The sequence below is a fragment of the Lepisosteus platostomus genome, chromosome 5 (genome assembly GCF_059453375.1).
Source record: "Lepisosteus platostomus isolate fLepPlt1 chromosome 5, fLepPlt1.hap1, whole genome shotgun sequence".
NCBI lineage: Eukaryota > Metazoa > Chordata > Actinopteri > Semionotiformes > Lepisosteidae > Lepisosteus > Lepisosteus platostomus.
In genome coordinates, this window is record NC_142615.1 from 40606934 (window position 1) to 40631001 (window position 24068).

General features: G+C 41.3%; 1 protein-coding gene and 2 non-coding genes across 3 annotated transcripts; 1 reads left to right on the forward strand and 2 right to left on the reverse strand.

The window, feature by feature from the left end:
* Positions 1 to 10360: 10360 nt before the first annotated feature.
* trnal-caa (transfer RNA leucine (anticodon CAA)) lies at positions 10361 to 10471 on the reverse strand. The gene is made up of 2 exons: positions 10434 to 10471; positions 10361 to 10406 (listed from the first exon to the last, which is right to left on the reverse strand). It is a non-coding gene; the product is annotated as a tRNA-Leu (tRNA).
* A 6972-nt stretch (positions 10472 to 17443) lies between these two features.
* Positions 17444 to 17554, forward strand: trnal-caa (transfer RNA leucine (anticodon CAA)). The gene is made up of 2 exons: positions 17444 to 17481; positions 17509 to 17554. It is a non-coding gene; the product is annotated as a tRNA-Leu (tRNA).
* Positions 17555 to 21265: 3711 nt separating this feature from the next.
* LOC148666547 (zona pellucida sperm-binding protein 3-like) lies at positions 21266 to 23624 on the reverse strand. Its single transcript, XM_088632918.1, has 8 exons — positions 22935 to 23624; positions 22718 to 22833; positions 22535 to 22641; positions 22281 to 22455; positions 22086 to 22203; positions 21788 to 21888; positions 21649 to 21722; positions 21266 to 21477 (listed from the first exon to the last, which is right to left on the reverse strand). The coding sequence occupies exons 1-8, from the start codon at positions 23490 to 23492 to the stop codon at positions 21266 to 21268; spliced, it is 1461 nt and encodes a 486-aa protein (XP_088489044.1). The 5' UTR covers positions 23493 to 23624.
* Between the last annotated feature and the right edge of the window lie 444 nt (positions 23625 to 24068).

Here is a 24068-nt window from a genome sequence, read left to right on the forward strand (position 1 = left end):
TATTAGTCTAGTAGTAGTTTGTGTCAGTGTTAGTAACAATGATTGTGTATGTTTTGGTGATTGTGTTACTGTTGCAAAATTAGCAGTATCTGCATTAGTGTTAGTTATAGTGTATCTGTACCTAAGAGTGTATGCGGGGTCTATGTGTGTATATAGTGTCTACAGTGTATGTGTGTGTCTGTGCATGTTTGTGAGTGTGTGAGTGTCTGATTGTTTGTTTAAATGTGTGTTGTGTCTGTGAGTGTGTGTGAGTATAAATGTATGTGAGTGTGTAGGTGTATATCTGTCTGTGTGTGTGAATGTTTGTGGAGGTGGGCTTGGGCTCCACTGATGGGCTCACACACCTGAAGACACTAACGTTTCTCTCCATTAGAGTATGTGAATAACAGTTTAACCCAAAATGTTTGTAATTGTGATTTTGTTAAAATGCAATTAATCGTCTATCAGCAGTAAGTTTACAGTTCGTATCCTTCGCTTTGTCTTTTAACTTAAGTGTTCAGGATCCAAGCCCATGAGCGGATGGTTGTGTTTCTTGAATCTCTTGTAATCATCAAAAGTCGTTGTTTGAGTCCTTCAGTTTTTTCTCAAGTTGTACCATGGATATTTTATGCGATCCATACTTTTCATGATCTTTTGAATATTCCTTCACTTCCTTCCTTCATGGAAAAAGTTCAAGGTGTTCTTGTCGCTGTGCTCCACATCTACACGAGAGCACTTATAACAGTACAGGACACGCAGTGAGGAGTTTGTGCAGCTTTCAGCTCAGTGCGGAGTCCAGAGGGAGGACTCGCTCACTGAATGATCTCTCAAGAAATCCCGGGTGAGATTCAACAGGTGGCTTCTTCAACAGCCACGACAAGTCTGAAGACTTTCTTCTGAATTTCCTGAATATGACGTTAAATTAGTTCAAATAATTTGGTAGTTAACACAACTAAATGCTGTGGCGGTATATTTAAAGTTAAATTAAGTTAAAAGACAAAGCAAAGGATGCAAACTGTAAACTCTCTTAACGTCTTACAGTTTATTAAATAAAATAATTTCTTACTTTCTTAATTATTTCTTACTGCTGATAGACGATATATTGCATTTTAACAAAATCACAATTACAAACATTTTGGGTTAAACTGTTATTCACACACTCTAACGGAGAGAAACGTTAGTGTCTTCAGGTGTGTGAGCCCATTTCTAAAAAAATAAAAAATAAAAATTATATGAAATTAATTGTTCTACTTTTTAGCTTGCATAGCCTTATGAATATTTCGGTTAAATCTTTTTTTTCTGTTGTAATTTCAGTTGATATTAATATTAGTCATGATTTACAACTTTTGGACATGGTACATCTTGAATAATTTTGTAATTAGTTTCAATTTTGGAAAATCGCACCCAGAAGATACCAAAACTGATAATGTTCATATAATGTGTAATGCAATAGCAGCATTTTGGGTGGGAAAACAAAAAGTATTTCTTGGTATGAATCCCAACACTTCATAAGTGGGGTTCTTGCTTCAGATAAAGCTGTCAAAGACATCATAGATTTTTACTCAATCAATAGCAGTGTTATCGCTACCGAATGCTAAATATAGATCCTGGCAATACTTCGTGAGATCTTCGTAAGAAAATCAAAAATACTACAGAAGCATTCAAATGTATACGTTTCTTTTGGATCTAGAATAATCTAGGATAATTATGAGACTCAAAACATGCCCATCTTTTCTTTTTTCGAGGACAAATGGATTATTGAGGTGTAAAGATAGGTTCAAAACCAAAATCATCTGCTATTGCTGCTGTTTCTTTGATAGTTTCTTCAAATCCTTCAATTGATCATCGATATCAAGGAATAATATTATACAAATTGTGGTTTTCTGTTAATTGCCAATTTTATTGTAATTACATATTTTTTTACAGATGTCTTGCATGTATCACAAGGTATAATAGTCGCCGTGCGTCCTCAGCTAAAATGTTTTAAAAATTACGACAAAAGTACAATTTGCTTAACAACATTCATGGTTATATCTATATTAAAATGAAGGTAAATATACAAAGATATTAAAATACAATTTTACATTCCTAACCTAATAATGCTTGTGAAGTTTTCCAATACATCCAAACTGTAATTTTGAGATCAAATTCAATGAATGAAAATACACAAGTAGTTCACTAAACTGAGTTTCTTCCCCGAAATGATTTGCTTGCGAAGCACTAAGCAGCTTTGAACGGATCGCGGGAATCAAATATACAGATGGGTTCAGAGTGTGCTTTCCAACTTTTGTGTAACATTTTCCTTTGATAGGGCAGATTGTCTTCACAATCTGGGTTAAATAAAAAGGAGTGACATCAGTGTAAAACAGCTTTCCTTCTTGGAGAACAATGGTTGTGTTCAAAATTTCTAATTATTTTGGTTTCAAGATCGCAATTTAGTGTGAAACATAGAAGCCAGCTGGATAAATCTGTTACACGTCATTTACAATGGCCTTTTCAACTAATAGCCTGTGCAGGGCTCAAAGCCCAGCTGTTGGTATGAGTTGCGTAAGGCTCTGCAACATGCAGATGAGAAACTAACCTCTGCTTCTTCATTATAGACACAGTGAGCTATATTTGCGAGCCTACTGCTCCCAACGGGCTCTGTATTTGATTGCGGTACAAGACCGGCCATGGAGAAATGAAGTGAGAAGGGTGTGTACATTAAAAGGCTCATAGCGTTCTTGGAAAGGCTCAAAACACCACCCTTTGGGTTAACAACTGACCCACAAAGACTCATGTACAGCTTAACACTCCTCGGTCTCAGTAAAAGTGATACACTCCGTAAAATTTATGGAGATTCAATTGTTTTTAAAGGAAAATCACCAACATCTACTGGAGTTTTTCATTCTATACTGCGGTTTCTGAATGGTACCCTGTGAAAATACGAGTTTTGACGAGAAGGGATTGACATATAAGGTCAGCAGGCTTGGGGAATTTGACCTTATGATTAAAGCTGTGGGTTCAGCAGCATCAGAACCTGATCAATATCAGTTGACTCCGATATACTTTGAAAATTAACTTTGGGATTTAGAGTCAGACGTGTTACAGTTGCACCATGGGGTACTTAATTAAAAAAATAGAAAACAATCAGTGTTCCTGGATCTGTTATCGAGAACAACACCTGCACAAGAGCTGCGCAGGAAAAATAAAATTTGGTCTGGGAAGAAGAGACTCTCTTCAGAAGAGCGGCGCTACTCACAGGAGGAAAAAAAAAAGTCTTTTTTTTGTGAAGCTGATTTTTCTCCTTTGGGGAATTCAAATCCATAGACAGCTGTTACCTTGTGTGCAGATGTCTCAGACCGGTGTGTCCAAGTGGCTATAGTGGCTATAGAAGGTAATGACCATCCTGTCACTGTGCCTTAGTCGGTTAAAGCGCCTGTCTGTCAAACAAATGAATTCAGGTTCAAATTCAGGTTCAAATCCCAGCCGTGTCTTTCTTCCTATCTTGTGGTACAGAACGTACCATTTCGGGCAACCACAAAGGGCTTGATTTTGTTAAATGCATGTGTTTAGTTCCTTTCTGGAAAACTTGTTTTTCAAGAAATTCACACAGTTTGCAAGAAAATTCAATTCAATTCTTGGTTATCAGTGCAGAAGAAATATTACTTGAAAAGCAATCAGTGGAATTGTTTGACAGTCTCTTGAGAACCTAAGCTAAGTTTTTAGAGATACTTTGTCAGCTTGACATCAAGGCAGAAAACAAAAGCTTTACTGCGTCCTCTCAACCCAAATGCGCTTTGCCACCTAGCGTTATGCAGGGAACAACGTCTGCTGAGATCACTTTTGAGTCAGTGGAAATCGTAGTGTTTTAATGTTGGTTGTGCTGGCGTACTGCTTCTGTCTGTGAAACTTCAATGTTTTGCTTCTTCACGGCAAATCGTTGGCGGGAGTTGAGCTTGTTAAATCTTTGCACACAGCTCCATCAGAAATAACAAATAGAACATTTTTGGAACAACAATAATAATAATAAAAATCTTTCAATCCCTTGATTGCATAAGAGTGCAAACCCTTTACAAAGGGGGTTGTAACTGTTGAAATGTAACCAATCACATCCCAAATCATGAACAAAGGTTATTTGCCTTCGCCAGACATCAATTGTTATATCAATGATTATTCATATTTAATATCAGTTCATCTCATATAACGAACCAGATTTCGGAGAACAAACGTTAAAACTGCACAACAGAACCTGAATCCATCTGCTGATTGTCACCAAAGAATGTCGTTACAAATTATCCGCTGAGCTGTTTTAAGTATCCGGCCACCTCTGTCCTTCCTACTTTGCAGTGGGCACAATTCTTTCAGTTTCTTCTCTTGCACTTTCCTTGCTATTTTACTGTCTCTTTCTTCCACGAGGAAATGGATCCTGTGTTTCTGCAGTGTCAGTCAGTGTGGAGAGAAATACTCGCACAGCTCCAGTGCACCACTGCACCAATCGTTCTCAACAGCAGTGTGCACTGAAGTCATGCCCAGGTTGTGAGTTTCCTGGAGAAGTCTCGCCTGTGTTTTCAGCTGCAGAAGATCGCTGTTGAATTTATGCTGGTTCTTCTGTTACTTTTTCTGCTCGATGGCTTCTATTAAATCAGGCACACCTGCTTCCTCGGCAAGTTACTTTATCGCTTCTCACAAACCAACATACTGCAGGCACCTCTAATACCGTCACTGCTTGTGGGCCACGTGTTCCTGCTGTCAGCCTACTATACCACGTTCATGCACATCTAGAAACATTACTACTCTAGAACAAGAGTGAAAAACGAAACGAAAACACAGCCACTTAAAAAAGGGTAGTGCTTTGCTGTGGCTTAGTTGTTAAAAGTTCTTGCCTAGTAAACAGGACATCCTGGGATCAAATCCAAGTGGTGCCTTTATTCCTGTCTTTTTGTACCATTTATCATTATACACAAGTTTAATGGAGGTGTTCATTTAGTTTTTAGCACAACTTGTTTTTAAAAAAATCCACACATTGTGAAAGATAAAAGCTAATCTTTCTTATCAGTGCAGAAGAATTACTGCCGGCTGGCAAGAAAATGACAATGATTTTTTTTTGCTTTAGTCAAAAATCTGTGAATGTAGAAAAAATACACCATGTGTCAGTGTCTATGGCACACTCAGTCAGGGTGTGCTTCAGTTAAACACAACGTTGGTAGATCAAATGCACCCAGGAACACACTTTGAATTAAACCGATCTAAACATGACCTTCTCTAAATGTGATTGAGTTTCTTTACACATCCTTAGCCATCCTGATGTTTGCAGAGATTTTAAACTTTTGACACAAGTCAAACTACAAGTAAATAGTTGAGTATCTAAGCCAAGATCACCAGGAATGTAGATATAAATGTCTACATGTCTACTTGTTTACTTGTACATTATCCACTGTTTGTCTGTATATTATCTTTAAGCACTGTTTGCACTGTGTTTTTACACTTGTTTTACAATCGTGAAACTTTCTGTAAGTAAGAATTCCATTGTACCAGTACATGTACCGGTTACATATGGCAATAAAGTTCAAGTTCAAGTAAATATCAATATTTCTGCTGTCTCCTGAGAAACACAAGTGTAGAGTCAAAACACAATAAATAATACTATAAATCTATTCAGCTAACACCCAGATGTGACAGAACACATGTAAGACTTACACCCGCTTTAAATATGTATTTCCTTAATATCAGTTCTCTTCCGTCCCCAGGATACCTGCAAATTCACTATCGCATATTAAAGGCTGTGTGTAGGTCTTACATGTGTTCTGTCACATCTGGGTGTTAAATTATTAGATGTGTTGTGTTATTTAATATGATTTGACTCCACACTTGTGTTTCTCAGGAGACAGCAGAAATATTGGGGATTTGCGGTTACAGCGGTTATAAGTTCATATAAATTTGCGGTTATATGAACTTTACGGGCAAATGTAAGGTTACGTTAAAGAAAAAAATATTGTCACTGATGAGAATGGGATTCAAACCCACGTGTGCAGAGCACAATATATTAGCAGTCAATCACCTTAACCACTTGGCCACCTCACCTAGAAACCCACTCCCTTCAGACATGATTTGGCGTCCTTAAGATAACCATCTTTCTGCATTCTTGAGGGTCATTTTCCTCTTCCACCTGTAATTTTACTATTTTCCTTGGGAGATGTCAAGCCACCAAGCCTGTGCTATGCTTCGGTGGCGGGTGTAGAGGACACCCTATTGTACACGGAAAGCACATTGATCTCCTTGGACATGAAAAGTGCCAGATAAAAGCCATTTCTCATCCTGTCTCTTAGTATGGGGGCTGCTAGTGCATTAAAGGAGGCAACTTGCTCGGTGAGTAGGCTCAACGCACACCGAATGCAGATGTCTCATGGCGGTGTGTCCAAGCTGCTATAAAAGAAGAGCGCTCTGCTGGCGCCATGACAAAGTTGATTAAAACACCTGTTTAATAAAGAGGAGATACTGGATCCGAATTCCAGTGGTACCTTTCTTCCTGTCTTGTTTTACAGAACGTGTAATTTGGGACACTCACAGAGGTCTTGGTTTGGTTTAATGCGTGTATTCATTTCCTTTTTGGAACCCATCTTGCTTTTTTTAACCATATAGCTTACAAAAGATGAAATGTGAGCGAATTTTTTATTCACCAAAAGCATGTAAATGAAAAAAAAAAGCAAAGTGCAAGCATTTCTGTGGTGCAATCGGTTCGCGTGTTCGGCTATTAACCCAAAGGTGGGTGTTTTGAACCCACCCAGGGACGCACTTCTTCCTGTAGTAAACAGCATCACCGCAAAAATTTTATTTTTCCGCAAAACCTTAACTATTGTGATATTTGCAGTAGTAAACAATTGAGAAATTGAGTCAACATTACCGGGAATTTCCAATAATTACCGACATCGGCAACTTCCAAGCAGATAATATTCACCCATGTTCATTTATGTTCCAATGGGTGGCGGGAGAATTCTCTTCTACTCCCGTTGCATCTTCAGCTAAAGTAATTTAAAAAACAATGCAAAATTGTTCGAGAACTTGACAAGCAAAAACAACAGATCGCCAGAGTTCTATTTTACTATTTTCGTATATTTACCTTAATTTGAATATAAATGTTAACCGAAGTGCTGTTCAATATAATGTAATGTTGTTGTACTTTTAAAATATTTTAGCTGAGGGTGAGAGGGGGGATATTACACCTTGCCAAACATCTAAAATAACTGTAAAAGGGGATGGCATTTTAATAAAACTGGCAATCAAAAGAAAGTTACAATTTGTATGGTATTATGCTCAATATCCCTCGATATTGAAGGTCAGATGAGGAATTTGAAGAAACTATCAAAGAAACAACGGCAATAGCAGAGGGTGTTGATTTTGAACCAGTGTTTGCACCTCAATAATCCATCAGTCTTCGCTTGAAGGGCTTCCTCAAGATATCCGGTGTTATATACAAAAAATCGACAATTAAGCGCAAATGTGACAAGAGGCAAAGACTGCGGTAGAGGAGTAATAAACTCCACACGATGACTGTATGTATACGTCTGTCTAATATTCGGACCCTGCAAGGGCATCATATTCGCTGAACTGCCTGTCAGCGTGTGTACGGGCTTGTACAGTGCCTTGCGAAAGTATTCGGCCCCCTTGAACTTTTCAACCTTTTGCCACATTTCAGGCTTCAAACATAAAGATATAATTTTTTTATTTTATGTGAAGAATCACCAACAAGTGGGACACAATTGTGAAGTGGAACGAAATCTATTGGATTTTTGAAACTTTTTTAACTAATAAAAAAATGAAAAATGGGGCGTGCAAAATTATTCGGCCCCCTTGCGTTAATACTTTGTAGAGCCACCTTTTGCTGCGATTACAGCTCCAAGTCGCTTGGGGTATGTCTCTATCAGTTTTGCACATCGAGAGACTGAAATTCTTGCCCATTCTTCCTTGCAAAACAGCTCGAGCTCAGTGAGGTTGGATGGAGAGCGTTTGTGAACAGCAGTTTTCAGCTCTTTCTACAGATTCTCAATTGGATTCAGGTCTGGACTTTGACTTGGCCATTCAAACACCTGGATACGTTTATTTGTGAACCATTCCTTTGTAGATTTTGCTGTATGTTTGGGATCATTGTCTTGTTGGAAGATAAATCTCCGTCCCAGTTTCAGGTCTTTTGCAGACTCCAACAGGTTTTCATCCAGAATGGTCCTGTATTTGGCTGCATCCATCTTCCCCTCAATTTTAACCATCTTCCCTGTCCCTGCTGAAGAAAAGCAGGCCCAAACCATGATGCTGCCACCACCATGTTTGACAGTGGGGATGGTGTGTTGAGGGTGATGAGCTGTGTTGCTTTTACGCCAAACATATCGTTTTGCATTGTGGCCAAAAAGTTCGATTTTGGTTTCATCTGACCAGAGCACCTTCTTCCACATGTTTGGGGTGTCTCCCAGGTGGCTTGTGGCAAACTTTAGACGAGACTTTTTATGGATATCTTTGAGAAATGGCTTTCTTCTTGCCACTCTTCCATAAAGGCCAGATTTGTGCAGTGTAAGACTGATTGTTGTCCTATGGACAGACTCTCCCACCTCAGCTGTAGTTCTCTGCAGTTCATCCAGAGTGATCATGGGCCTCTTGGCTGCATCTCTGATCAGTCTTCTCCTTGTCTGAGCTGAAAGTTTAGAGGGACGGCCAGGTCTTGGTAGATTTGCAGTGGTCTGATACTCCTTCCATTTCAAGATGATCGCTTGCACAGTGCTCCTTGGGATGTTTGAAGCTTGGGAAATCTTTTTGTATCCAAATCTGGCTTTAAACTTCTCCACAACAGTATTACGGACCTGCCTGGTGTGTTCCTTGGTCTTCATGATGCTCTCTGCGCTTTCAACAGAACCTTGAGACTATCACAGAGCAGGTGCATTTATACAGAGACTTGATTACACACAGGTGGATTCTATTTATCACCATCAGTCATTTAGGACAACATTGGATCATTCAGAGATCCTCGCTGAACTTCTGGAGTGAGTTTGCTGCACTGAAAGTAAAGGGGCCGAATAATTTTGCACGCCCCACTTTTCATTTTTTTATTAGTTAAAAAAGTTTCAAAAATCCAATAGATTTCGTTCCACTTCACAATTGTGTCCCACTTGTTGGTGATTCTTCACATAAAATAAAAAATTTATATCTTTATGTTTGAAGCCTGAAATGTGGCAAAAGGTTGAAAAGTTCAAGGGGGCCGAATACTTTCGCAAGGCACTGTAATTCAAGAATATCAATGGTCAGACGCTTACAACGGGTGTTTGTGTTTGTATTATTTAGAGAATTGAAAAAACATTTTCAAAACTACAGCTCGAATGAAATTAAAAAAAAGTTTATTTGTCTCTTTGCTGTAACAACTGTGCCAAAACTATTCAGATACATCAGAATAGCATCAGAATGTAATTAGATTGTATTGGATTTTAGGAAATGTATTTTTGCGCATTTCTCTATACGATCAGAATACCTTCCTATTTTCACCGTGTTTATTGTTTCTGCTTATGATCTCGGAAAGAAAGACCCAGTATCTGTTCACCGAAATATTCCAGGAGTTTGATGTGGTTTGAGAGGAGTGTATGAAGGTAATGAAGGAGGGAGGACACGCGCATTCCGCACGGGGAGCGCAGAGCAATGAGTCGCGCCTGCAGCTCTCCGAGTCTTTTCTTATACAACCTCTGAGTCCGGACACAGCGTCTCCAGCCAGTGTTGGAGATTTACAGTTCAGAAAACGGCTGTCTCGAGCAGAAACTGATCTTCCTGCTTTAGTTAAGGTTTGGTTATTGTGGGGGTTTAGCGCTTGTATCTCTCTTCTCTTACTAAACACTATCTACTGTAAAGTATATAAATAGAAGCTAAAATGCAGCTAAAATACTTCAGTAAGGCCGAGCAGATAGGGAAGTTTAATAAAAATGTTCTATGATCTATGTTCTAGTTGCCCATATTTTTTTAACTCTCTGTTCGAGCTCTGATTTAATCCTCTCGGCTCCTGCCGCTGTCACCGGGAGAGTGTCTGCATTCCATAGGGCTACAGGCTGATTTCACAATGCCACATTTAATGAAATACAGGGGAAACCGCAGGGAAAACAATATGTTTTAATACATCTTCTTCTGGATTTATATTTCGGTCTTTCACCTTTGAATGCATACCTTGACCGTAAATCTTTACTCGATTACAGGCACCCCAAACAGTTCTTAAGGGAGAAATCGAAGCCTATTTGACTTTCTGCTAATCACATTGAAGTGTTCACGAAGCATTTCCCTGCCCATCATTTGCCCGCAAGCCGGTTTCTCCATTTTCTTCTTTCTGTCGTTGTCAGCGAGCACAAGAAGACAGGAAAAATGCAAGAGAGGGAAAAGCTGTCAGGAGTGGGATTTGAACCCACGCCTCTATGCAGAGACCAGAACACCCAAGCAATGGAAAGACAGGAGTCCTTGAGTCTGGCGCCTTAGACCACTCGGCCATCCTGACGAGGTACGTCAGTTGGTGTGATAAAAGCACCAGTAGTTCACAAAACTGAGAAATGCTTTGCTGGAGAAGCGCCACGTTGCCTAATGTTGCCTAAACGGATCGCGGAAATCAAATATTCGGATCGATTTAGAGTGTGCTTTACAGCCTTTGTGTAATATTTTAAATTGTTTTAAAAAAGTGTGTACTGTGTACTACGTTTAGGACTAGTTAGTGTGGTAGAATATGGAGATCATCTCCAGCTCTGAGCTCAACTGCAACAACAAGTCGTGCTGAACAAAGTCAGAATTCAGCTGAACCTTTGCTCAGTGTGGTGCTCAGGACTCAGGAGTATTATTGTGGTTCTAATTAGCACGAACTGCAGGGGTCCTGAATCAGAACATTTCAATTTATCTGTTCAGTAAGTTAAAATGCAGGACACATTAAAATCGGATTATTACTGTGTCTCTGTCCCGTTTGTATATAACCGAATGTTTAAAAGATACCAGTAAGGACACACAACTACTAATGCGGTACTTATTGGAAATAGTCCCAAAACAAGTACGTCCGGCAGCTGGTAATAATTTTGCAGTGACACTTTGAAGATTTACACTCTATTTAAATATTAATTTACTAAATTTCAGTTCTCTTTTCTCACACTCCCTGGCATAACTGAACTCTCACTCTCGCATACTAAAGGCTTTACATGCATTAGCTATGATACAGATTCTAATAAAGACAGAATGAAACTGCTTGTTTTGTGTCTCATGGTGATCCTCTTCTCGATCCAAATGAAATGTTTAATATGATCCCTCGAGAAAGAAAGGTGTCAATTTTCGCCTGGAATGATTGATGCTCCATCAAACATTTTGTAATATCTCCAGAAGTTTATACAGTAGAATCCTGGTTTGTGGCTTAAATTCAAGGTAAACAAGACTAAGGAAACGAGTTGGAAACAATGTCGATCTGGGATTTAGATCATCCGGAACATTTCACTACATTGGGCAGTATGTGCCAGGGAGCAGCTCCTGACAACTGTTGGTAGAGTGGAGGATTGTAGTGGAAACAAGAGGGAATCCTTAGGTTGCTGGCTTGACTCCGGCTCGAAGGAAGGTGCCCTTTGTGTATTTCATTCAAACAGTTAAAATAGCCGATCTTTTTTTCACTCAGACTTTGATCAAAAGCTCAATAAACGATGAAGCAGAGGCTCTTGTTCCGAATTCAGCTCACGTCTGATTGTCTTGTTTTGGCCAAGATCTGATCTTTGAATTCAGGGACTACTCTGTCTGCTTTGTACAGTAATTCAAAAGTAGATACAAATGTCACATTTTTATTGTAGATATAAAGGTGTTCTCTGTTTTCAAAGGATAGGTACTTAATTGGCTTTATGATTTGTTTTGATTTTGTATCGTTGTATTATTAAGTTTGTGCTTTTTGTGTTTTTAACATATTGTGAACTAATTTTTGAAATAAATGCTTATAAAGGCAGACATGGCACACATCTGTTTATACCAGCGGTGAATTGTATATTTTTATTAAGTAGAAGCTACTGCGCACTTCTGGGAGTATAACAGGTTCGATATAAAGTGGCAAAAATATATAAGGGGAAAATACCCCAGACTGGGTGTAAAGGCCTCGTTGTGACTGTTGCTTTATTGTTGAATACGGCATACTGTGCACGAAATGTTGCAGAAACACAATCTGATAGTTAAATAATTATTATTTTAATAATTTTGATAAGTATGAGGCCCCGGATCCAAATATTCAGTTCTGAATTTTTTTAAGTTATATCTTCCCTTCCTCTGGTGGAAGTAACACGATGTGAGCAATTGTTTTTTGTTCTTTTTTTTTCACGTTGCGATCCAAAAAGCCTCAGATGCACAGTCTGACAGCAACCAAACCAGAATGGATTCTGCTGGGAGCCGGACTGAGCTCATTCTTGCTCCCTGTGCTGAAAACAGAATTAGCTCTTACCCGAGCACCATCTACAGCTGCTGGATGGTACTCTACGTCCTGCTGCTCCAGCAATTATTTTGACGAAAGACAGATCACTTGTACGCTTTTAACCTTCTCGCAGCTACAGGCGAGACTGAAGCTGGCGATATAAAGGCACGCGCTGGTACACCTTGTCTAACTTTCACAATCGCGATAAACATTCTTTTTAGACCTTTGAAAAACTAGATATAGATATAGATAAAACTAGATAAAAAACATGAGCTTTATCGGTTTTTACATTAATCGATTTTGAATCAAATTTGATCTTTTTACATTGCATTTTACATTGAAATGTAGCATGCATACCTAATCCACCAACGGACAGAGCAATATTTTACGTTGCCTTCCAACGTGTGATGGATTTGTATGGGTGTCTGTATGATACCACTACAGCACTGGCGCAGGTGCAAAATCCACTTTCACACAACTTTTTCAGTGTCTTCTCTCTCAAATGGACCGAAGCACAGGAGCCAATATTAGAGAGAACGACAGGTGTTTAAACAGAGGATGTTCCAATGTCTGGGACAACGCATTGTGATTTTGTATACATGCAAATGGTTTCTCATTTAAAAGCCAACAATATTCTTTTTCTCCCTGGCGCTAATAAGCTACCACACATGCGAGCTGTTGTGTGAAAGAAAATTCATATGTCCATAGGAAGGCAGAATAAAATCCAGAACTATGTTGGTGATATCGATAAACAGGGCTCATGTTCACAACAAAACTTTACTGTATAAAAAGTAAAAAGTCGTACATATATTTTTTTTTTATTATCCAAAGTGTCTGTTAAACCATTCATGAAGGATTTTTAGACAAAAAAACACACCATTATATGAGAAAATATATTTACTATATGTGCATTTAACTCACTTTATAAATTGTGAGCCGATATAAATTGTTGCCCCGCTTTTTTGTCATAAATACACAAGCTTGTTATGTCTTGTGTCAGAAATAAACTGCATGAAATTTGCTAAAGCAACAAAAAGTACGCGCCACAAAGAAGACAAACATTTGCGTTTATAGTGCAATGTTATCTCGAGCCTTTAAAATTACTTTAAATGCAATTTGTTTTTCTCTGTGGCTCTAAGGCTTTGTCATTTACTGTAGTTATTCAGGAGAATATTATGTTAATCGTATAGATGAAACGTTTAATATATTCAGGTGGGTAGCTACGTCAGCATGCGTATCTGCAAAGAACAAGTAATACTGTAGGTTTATTCCATGCTGAAAAGAGAAGAGAGAAAACAAACCTGAAGAAGGTTTCACAGCTGAAACGTTGTTTTTTCTCTCTTCTCTTTTCAGCATGGAATAAACCTATTACTTGTTCCTTTAATATATTGTTCGGTTTGACTCAAAATGCTTTACTACTACAAGAGAGAATTATAGTATGGAGGATGAGACAAATTTATGATTTCTTGGAAGAAAATGTTTTTTCTTTGCATTCGAAATGAATCGAAACTTTAGCGCGACACACAAAACCTTTGCCTTTTTTAAAGATATAATATTTTTAAACAGACAAGTATAGAAAATGTTTTTTTTACTAAGCAATTTTGGCCGGGGGCAATGTATTACTAGTAGTGGCGCTGAGGTCACTATGGTACAGTTGAGCACCGTAAGATTAGGGCCAGTGATGTAATGTATAACGCATCTGACTTCGGATCAGAAGATTGTAGGTTTGACTCCTGCCTGGCTCATGTTGCTTTTTTAAAACGGTACTGTCTGAAGATCAGCTCCTGCTCTGAGCTCAATAGCAATGCAAAACTGTGCGTAACAAAGCTGGCGAGCAGCTGAAGTTGTGCTCAGTAGTCAGTACGGTGCTGAGGGTTCAGTACTGGCGTTGTTCTAATTAGCACGAACTGCAATGGCTCTGAATCTGATCATTTCTATGGAAGCCCATTTCCGCCAGGGAGTAAAAATAAAAATGCACTATGGTATCTCAGAATTCCGACTTACTGAGAATTGCGACTTAAAAACTCAGAATTCCGACTTTATATCTCACATTTGGGACTTATATTTCATTGTCTGTCCTTTTGTTATTGTAATGGATTCGGGTTCCAGGGCTTGTGCCCTCACCGCTCCCACCCTAGTTTGTGCCTCACTGCATTGGCTCGAACCCAGGCCTTGCCAGCTGAGCTAAAGAAGAGTTTCTTTTTTAAGTAAAAAAGGACATACAATGGAAATATTTAAAAAGTATAAGTTTCAGCTTTTATAATTGTGAATTCTTCTGGATGTGAAGTGTCTATTTCTGTATCTTATTTCATATTCTGTCTTCGTTTTTGTATTTCTGGTGTTTAAATAAAAAAAAAAATTAAAAGCCCACCGTCCACTATTCCATCTGTGTACTATGGAAGCCTCACTACCGACAATGGGATTCCATAAAAATTAGTGTAATTAATTTGATTTTTATCAGGTCACTGTACAAGACAAGTCTTCAGGCTTATAGATCCTATGATCTTGTACGATTCATCAATATAGTGTAACGGAACGGCCAACATACAATTTGTAGTTCAGGTGGGTAGCTGCGTCAGCATGCGTAGGCTGCAAAGGAACAAGTAATAGGTTTATTCCATGCTGAAAAAAGGAAGAAAGAAAATATGTTTTGGCCGAAACGTACCAGTAAACTTTACATTAACAATACCAGCCAAAGATACATTATCATTTCACACCGGTTCTACAGGAATCTACAGCAGAGCCCTGAGTTGACTCCCAGAGTCCCACTGAGCCCATAGAATTCCACATCACCCATCACTCCTGCACACAGTCTGCTGAGAGCGCCTGTCCATAAACTACTGGATTGAGAATGGGTTCAAATAATTCCCCATTTTCTTAATTCTACATCAAAGGACTGTTAAAGGTCTATTTGAAGGCATCGATTCGTATTCTTAAACCAGATGAACGACTGGAATAAGTTAATATTACTTATAGTCATGCTACAATACTCCAGTTGAAGGCATGCTTCTAGCTTTGTGGTACTCTGGTGCGTCACAAATTTATGTTTGAATTTCTGTGGATGAACTACTATAGGTGTACCCTCGCTCACTTTCTTTAGCGACAGTCGTTGCTCTTCATCTGAGTGATGTATTTGCCTGTTTTTCAGTTCACTTCCCTGCAAGGAATATTTACCTCAGAGCTCTCTTTCACAGACTGCAGGCACTATGTTTGTTAACAGGTATTATAGTGATGACATCTTTCTGTATGATCAGGACAGGAGCTGCAAGTCCACTGTGTTGTGGCTGCAGTATAATTTTAGTTTATTATTATAATACTTTTTAACAGCGACAGATTCTTAAGATCACGAGGTGTTTACGATATTATTTCAGTATTAAGCTGTTACTACATTCGTTACTGTCCCATAGGATTCAGTGTTCCATTAGTTTGGCACTAAACTGCTTAGTCTATTGCAGGAATTGTACTTAGTCCTGTCCTGTAGTGTCCTCTAGAGAGCAGCAGCTGTTTCCTTGGGCTCATTGCAATTGGGAACATTGTGATTACTGAGCAGGGGACTAAAGTCAGCAGACAAGCGCGTTGCAAATCGGTATTAATCTGGCGTACAGAGCTGCATGCTAATCTCTGGATCATCTCCAGTTAATGTGATGCTGTTCTTACTTTGCAATTGACCCAATCTGACTACTGGCACCAACACCCCTGTTATTACAAATAAACTTTTTATGTACATACAGTGATACATAAGTTTGGTGGAGAGGTTTGGCAGCCCATATTCAGTCAAAGGTGTGTGTGCAGATCACTGTGATATACAGGCATCAACAAACTGACAAATACAATATTAAATGTTTAACTGATAAAACCCAAATGAACCAAACCTGAATAAATTAGTGGTGGAAAGGAGTCTTTTTATATAGCCAAAGGTCTCTGAGCCTTTGGTAAGAACGATGGGTATATAACCCATTGTCCTCAATATTAGAAATGAATCCTTGAGCACTGCTGTTGTACCAATGGTCCATAAAAGCCTAACATTACCCTTTCTTGCATAAATTGTAGAACATGCCGTCACATTTCAGTTGCACCTCAGTAGCAGTTTGATCTATTATCACCCTACTCCCCACCTCATAACCTTCGCTCTTCTTATTCTGGTCTCCTAACTGTCCCCCAAGCCCGTCTACACTGTATGAGTGACAAGGCCTTCTCCTGTTATGCACCCAATCTCTGGAACTCTCTCCCCAAGGATACCAGAGTCACCTTCCCTAAACTCCTTCAAATTCAGACTCAACACCTTCTTCTGTAGAAGAGCCTTTACTGAACTGGTTCCATTCTTTACCACTCTGCTTCTACTTTTCTTAGTACCACCATCCATGGTCTCCTCTGTCTATTGGAACTGTTTTATCCTGTGTATTCTTATTATAATTATGTCAAGTGCTTTGAAAAGCCACCTTTGGAACCATTATATAAAATAGTTTATCCTAAATCCTTGAAGCTTTAATAGGGCAGTGCAGTAGGGCTAAAAATTGACAGTGTTATTGGGCCAGCAGGATTTGTGCAAATTATACAGTGCCTTGCGAAAGTATTCGGCCCCCTTGAACTTTTCAACCTTTTGCCACATTTCAGGCTTCAAACATAAAGATATAAATTTTTTATTTTATGTGAAGAATCACCAACAAGTGGGACACAATTGTGAAGTGGAACGAAATCTATTGGATTTTTGAAACTTTTTTAACAGATAAAAAAATGAGCACCACACTGAGCAAAGGTTCAGCTGAATTCTGACTTTGTTCAGCACGACTTGTTGTTGCAGTTGAGCTCAGAGCTGGAGATGATCTCCATATTCTACCACACTAACTAGTCCTAAACGTAGTACACAGTACACACTTTTTTAAAACAATTTAAAATATTACACAAAGGCTGTAAAGCACACTCTAAATCGATCCGAATATTTGATTTCCGCGATCCGTTTAGGCAACATTAGGCAACGTGGCGCTTCTCCAGCAAAGCATTTCTCAGTTTTGTGAACTACTGGTGCTTTTATCACACCAACTGACGTACCTCGTCAGGATGGCCGAGTGGTCTAAGGCGCCAGACTCAAGGACTCCTGTCTTTCCATTGCTTGGGTGTTCTGGTCTCTGCATAGAGGCGTGGGTTCAAATCCCACTCCTGACAGCTTTTCCCTCTCTTGCATTTTTCCTGTCTTCTTGTGCTCGCTGACAACGACAGAAAGAAGAAAATGGAGAAACCGGCTTGCGGGCACATGATGGGCAGGGAAATGCTTCGTGAACACTTCAATGTGATTAGCAGAAAGTCAAATAGGCTTCGATTTCTCCCTTAAGAACTGTTTGGGGTGCCTGTAATCGAGTAAAGATTTACGGTCAAGGTATGCATTCAAAGGTGAAAGACCGAAATATAAATCCAGAAGAAGATGTATTAAAACATATTGTTTTCCCTGCGGTTTCCCCTGTATTTCATTAAATGTGGCATTGTGAAATCAGCCTGTAGCCCTACGGAATGCAGACACTCTCCCGGTGACAGCGGCAGGAGCCGAGAGGATTAAATCAGAGCTCGAACAGAGAGTTAAAAAAATATGGGCAACTAGAACATAGATCATAGAACATTTTTATTAAACTTCCCTATCTGCTCGGCCTTACTGAAGTATTTTAGCTGCATTTTAGCTTCTATTTATATACTTTACAGTAGATAGTGTTTAGTAAGAGAAGAGAGATACAAGCGCTAAACCCCCACAATAACCAAACCTTAACTAAAGCAGGAAGATCAGTTTCTGCTCGAGACAGCCGTTTTCTGAACTGTAAATCTCCAACACTGGCTGGAGACGCTGTGTCCGGACTCAGAGGTTGTATAAGAAAAGACTCGGAGAGCTGCAGGCGCGACTCATTGCTCTGCGCTCCCCGTGCGGAATGCGCGTGTCCTCCCTCCTTCATTACCTTCATACACTCCTCTCAAACCACATCAAACTCCTGGAATATTTCGGTGAACAGATACTGGGTCTTTCTTTCCGAGATCATAAGCAGAAACAATAAACACGGTGAAAATAGGAAGGTATTCTGATCGTATAGAGAAATGCGCAAAAATACATTTCCTAAAATCCAATACAATCTAATTACATTCTGATGCTATTCTGATGTATCTGAATAGTTTTGGCACAGTTGTTACAGCAAAGAGACAAATAAACTTTTTTTTAATTTCATTCGAGCTGTAGTTTTGAAAATGTTTTTTCAATTCTCTAAATAATACAAACACAAACACCCGTTGTAAGCGTCTGACCATTGATATTCTTGAATTACAGTGCCTTGCGAAAGTATTCGGCCCCCTTGAACTTTTCAACCTTTTGCCACATTTCAGGCTTCAAACATAAAGATATAATTTTTTTATTTTATGTGAAGAATCACCAACAAGTGGGACACAATTGTGAAGTGGAACGAAATCTATTGGATTTTTGAAACTTTTTTAACTAATAAAAAAATGAAAAGTGGGGCGTGCAAAATTATTCGGCCCCTTTACTTTCAGTGCAGCAAACTCACTCCAGAAGTTCAGCGAGGATCTCTGAATGATCCAATGTTGTCCTAAATGACTGATGGTGATAAATAGAATCCACCTGTGTGTAATCAAGTCTCTGTATAAATGCACCTGCTCTGTGATAGTCTCAAGGTTCTGTTGAAAGCGCAGAGAGCATCATGAAGACCAAGGAACACACCAGGCAGGTCCGTAATACTGTTGTGGAGAAGTTTAAAGCCAGATTTGGATACAAAAAGATTTCCCAAGCTTCAAACATCCCAAGGAGCACTGTGCAAGCGATCATCTTGAAATGGAAGGAGTATCAGACCACTGCAAATCTACCAAGACCTGGCCGTCCCTCTAAACTTTCAGCTCAGACAAGGAGAAGACTGATCAGAGATGCAGCCAAGAGGCCCATGATCACTCTGGATGAACTGCAGAGAACTACAGCTGAGGTGGGAGAGTCTGTCCATAGGACAACAATCAGTCTTACACTGCACAAATCTGGCCTTTATGGAAGAGTGGCAAGAAGAAAGCCATTTCTCAAAGATATCCATAAAAAGTCTCGTCTAAAGTTTGCCACAAGCCACCTGGGAGACACCCCAAACATGTGGAAGAAGGTGCTCTGGTCAGATGAAACCAAAATCGAACTTTTTGGCCACAATGCAAAACGATATGTTTGGCGTAAAAGCAACACAGCTCATCACCCTCAACACACCATCCCCACTGTCAAACATGGTGGTGGCAGCATCATGGTTTGGGCCTGCTTTTCTTCAGCAGGGACAGGGAAGATGGTTAAAATTGAGGGGAAGATGGATGCAGCCAAATACAGGACCATTCTGGATGAAAACCTGTTGGAGTCTGCAAAAGACCTGAAACTGGGACGGAGATTTATCTTCCAACAAGACAATGATCCCAAACATACAGCAAAATCTACAAAGGAATGGTTCACAAATAAACGTATCCAGGTGTTTGAATGGCCAAGTCAAAGTCCAGACCTGAATCCAATCGAGAATCTGTGGAAAGAGCTGAAAACTGCTGTTCACAAACGCTCTCCATCCAACCTCACTGAGCTCGAGCTGTTTTGCAAGGAAGAATGGGCAAGAATTTCAGTCTCTCGATGTGCAAAACTGATAGAGACATACCCCAAGCGACTTGCAGCTGTAATCGCAGCAAAAGGTGGCTCTACAAAGTATTAACGCAAGGGGGCCGAATAATTTTGCACGCCCCACTTTTCATTTTTTTATTAGTTAAAGTTTCAAAAATCCAATAGATTTCGTTCCACTTCACAATTGTGTCCCACTTGTTGGTGATTCTTCACATAAAATAAAAAATTATATCTTTATGTTTGAAGCCTGAAATGTGGCAAAAGGTTGAAAAGTTCAAGGGGGCCGAATACTTTCGCAAGGCACTGTACATTTCAATTAGTCTGATCAGTGCAGGACAAGTTAATGTAGAATCATTACTATGTGTGTCTCTTGTTTGTATATAAATGAATGTCTTTGACAACTTAATGTTAGTTTTTAATTTAGTTTTACGATGTAGGTCATGCGTTAACATATGCACGAGCATACGAAATGTCTCACTCCTGATTCAGCTCATGCTCCATAGGAGAGAAGAGATTCCTCCTGCTTTTCGTACAATCATATCAGAACAGAAGCCCGTGTCTCCAGTCTCGATCCTAATACTTCTCATGACTGTCCAATACCACTGCTGTGAAACCAACACCCATAAGACAAGACCTCCGAGATTCTAACTGTACCATTATTCATGGATGTTCACGCACCAGTATTGTTCCTCTGCTAAGGAAGGGAAGGCCTACTTTATAGCAACCCCCTGTTGACAATTCCTTCCTTGTGTTTCTTTTAGTCAGTTAGTGCAGCCTAGAATATGACACATCTCACTCTTACTGGGCACTACAGTAGCAACTCACACTCCATAAGCACTACCCCTCTCGGAAATGGGAGGACTTCCAGTATATTGTCTCTCCCACCGTAAAAAAAAAAAGTCACACTGCCCTGCCCAAGGAATAGTGCGGCCATCTTCCCCCAGTACAATGCTTTATTACTCCAGCCATTTTCAGTCCTCCTTGGCAGCAAGACAGGAAGCATTCTTGATAGGGGAACCCCCACAAACACTTCCATTTATTAATGGGTCTCACTTCCCTTGAATTCCTCCACCCCATTCAAACCTGTAAACCATAAAGAAACAAGGGCAGGCAGAAGGGTCTTTCACAGCTTTGAGATGTTGCCATTACAAGGCGAGTGGAGGCAGGAGAGTCACAAGGGCCAGGCTGGAGCCTTCATTCAGGCACCTGGGGAGGAAGAAGGAGAACAATCAAGCTGAACTGCAGGACACCCACCCCTACAGGAGCTCCTCCTGCCAGACCCTACCTGTCCACTGGCCAACATCTCCAAAGTCTTCTGCTCCCTCCACATCCTCACTGGTGCTCTCAGCATCTTCACTGGAGCTCTGAGGGTCTCCCTCCTCATCCTCAGTCCAGTCAGCTCCCACAGCCAGAGGACCCTCTACTGGTGCCACAGCCACCTGACTGCTGGTCACCAGGCTCCTGGTACCTGTGGACAAGCAGCACCCAGGAGTGAGGGATCCGCTATACCCAGAGTCCCACAGTGATGCTACTCATCTAAACAGTCCCTTTGTCCAGCATGGGATTATTCCTCAGTTGTCCAAGCATGGTTGTCTCTTGGGCAGAGATGCATCCACAAGGCATAGAGAACCAGACCCACCTTCATTCCGGCTGCCAGCACACCTGGACTCACAGCAGGCACAGACCTCATGGTCACCATACAGCTCCTCCCACCTGGAGGAGAGGAGGACAGGTGAGGCCTCCACCTGGCACCCTCAGCAGGCTCCTTGCAGAAGTACCTCTTCGCCTCCCTGTTGTAGGTGCAGGACTTGGTCCCTGGTGTTGCTTTAGCAGGAGCCACAGCCATGACACAGTGCATGTACAGCTCAGTCACTTCATGCTGCAAGAGGGAAGGTCACATCATTAAGGGATCATTCCAATAGAGGGACAGAGAAGGACCTTCTACCATCTGTGAAGTCAAGCTGGCAGCTCTAGGCACTACAGCTGCCACAGTCTGGTTCACATCTAGATCATGGATGGAAAAGCAGACAATGGATCAGTAGAGCAGGAAGGCTGAGCTGCCTTTGAGAGTGGTACCTTCCTGGACAGCTTCTTCTGGAAGAGGAAGGCATCAACTGTGAAGCGAAGCACATCCTTCTGTTTGTAGGGGACAAACCTGGACAGGCAGCCATCTGCCTTGCTGTCCACCATGCACCTGGGGACAAGGACAAGGATGAACCCCTGCAGGCTCTCGGGGCTCCTGCCCACCTCTCCTCCCAGAAGAGGCCATACCCCAAGTTGTCGATCACGGGGAAACGGGGCTGAGAGTGCTGGTCTGGTTTCTCCGTTACGTAACACGAGTGGATGTACAGCCTCTGCTCCGCTGTGGCAAAGTAGGCAGTGGCCTGGAAGTACATGGGCTGACCAAGGAAATACTCATCCTTGGGAGAGAGCCGGACCCAGCGGGCTGGAGAGAGAGAGGCAGCATTACAACTGTACACAGTGCCCCCTGCAAGCAGGAGGAGCCACTTGCTCAAGGAGCTTACAGTTGGTGGTGAGCAGCACAAAGCTGTGCTTGTTCTTCAGGTCCTTGAAGAAGGTCCTTCTCCTGGCCCACGTGGGGACATAGCCAACCTTGTAGGAGTAGTGGAACCTGCAGGACAGAGGGGATGAGGGTCTTCTGGACACTTTCCCCAGCAGCTTCTCAGCAGCAGCAGAGCCCTGCCTACCTGTTGTAGGAGCACTTGACCGGCACAGAGAAGGGAATGAAGCGATGCACAGGTGCACTGGAGGAGGGAGGGGCATAGCGGAGAGTGTTGGAGTACACCAGGCGGCCCTGGACAACCTGCAGGGTCACAGAGGAAGGGATATTCCCAGGAAAGGCAACCCTGACACTAGCCCTACAGTTCACATCGATACACTGCCTGTAGATGAAGACCCGCTTACCGATCGCTCGGTGCCGCACTCGTGGAGCCCGTAGATGAAGTAGAAGTAACTGCGTGTGGTTCGGCTGACGCTGCAGTTGCCCAAGGTCACCTCCGATGGCCGACAGCTGAAGCCGAACAGGAGCCGACTGACCCTCACGTACATCCTGCTGGAGTCGCACCACACAGCCACTCCTCGGGTGCCCCCGATGGCCGGCCGAGCCGGCTGCCGCCCTCGCTGGGGAGGAAACAGGACGCTCTTGATGTAGGCGGGTAAGGGGCGGCTGCCGGCTTCGGGCTTCATCTTCTCCTTGTCGAGGTAGGGCGAGTACGCGTCTCTGGACACGGGAAGGCGGCGGAAGTCGGGAGCCAAGGACTGCGAGTCGTTCTCGCTTGCAGACAGGTCTTCGGAAGGCGCATCTGACAGGTTCAAGTCCTCCGACTGGGCTGCGTCTTCAGGAGCCGGGAAGTCGGCCTGGAGCGCTAATTCCCGAGAGTCCCAGCCAGCCGGCCCGGCGGAGATCAATGCGGGGAGCCCAGCCCCAGCGCACAGGCACAGCACAAAGAGAAACGAGCGCATCGCCAAATTAACGTCCCGCTAAATTGCTACAGGAGTAAAATAAGTAAACCAATAAACTGTGTTGAAGCAAGAAAGCATAAAGTGTGAATGCGGTGAATAGGTTTTTATACTGGCAGGACCTGCTACCACACACCTGGTCACACTACCGCTCAATCAACACAATCAATTACACACAGAGACTCGGATTGTTCTCAGGGTCTAATTAGAACCTGCTTCCAGTCTGAGGCGGGACTCCGTGAAGCCTCCTGAACACTTTCCCGTGTGTATCTGACCTCAGCGGAGGAGTTCCACGCAATTTCGACAGAATTAAATCACCCACACGTGTAAAATTTGCTCAGATTAATTTATTGTTCAATTAGTTTCTAATTTCCGAGGACAGTGTGTTAAACTCGCTGTCAGACAGAGTACAGAACATGCGACATGTCCGTCCACACTTTCTTTTATCGAGGGGGCTGTTCTATCAACATGTACCAACAATAATTTTACTATTTTTCATGTGTAATTGCATGTCATATTAAAATGTGTAATACAAGCATTTCTTTGTTTTACAGTAAAGAAATACTGATCAGCTTTTGA

Excerpts from the sequence above, each read along its gene's own strand:
- LOC148666547 (XM_088632918.1), bottom strand. The coding sequence starts at position 23,492 with ATGCGCTCGTTTCTCTTTGTGCTGTGCCTGTGCGCTGGGGCTGGGCTC. Across the intron at positions 22,204-22,280 it reads CCCGTGATCGACAACTTGGG|GTGCATGGTGGACAGCAAGG; the intron begins GTATGGCCTCTT and ends CCTTGTCCCCAG. Across the intron at positions 21,478-21,648 it reads TGCTGGCAGCCGGAATGAAG|GTACCAGGAGCCTGGTGACC; the intron begins GTGGGTCTGGTT and ends GCTTGTCCACAG.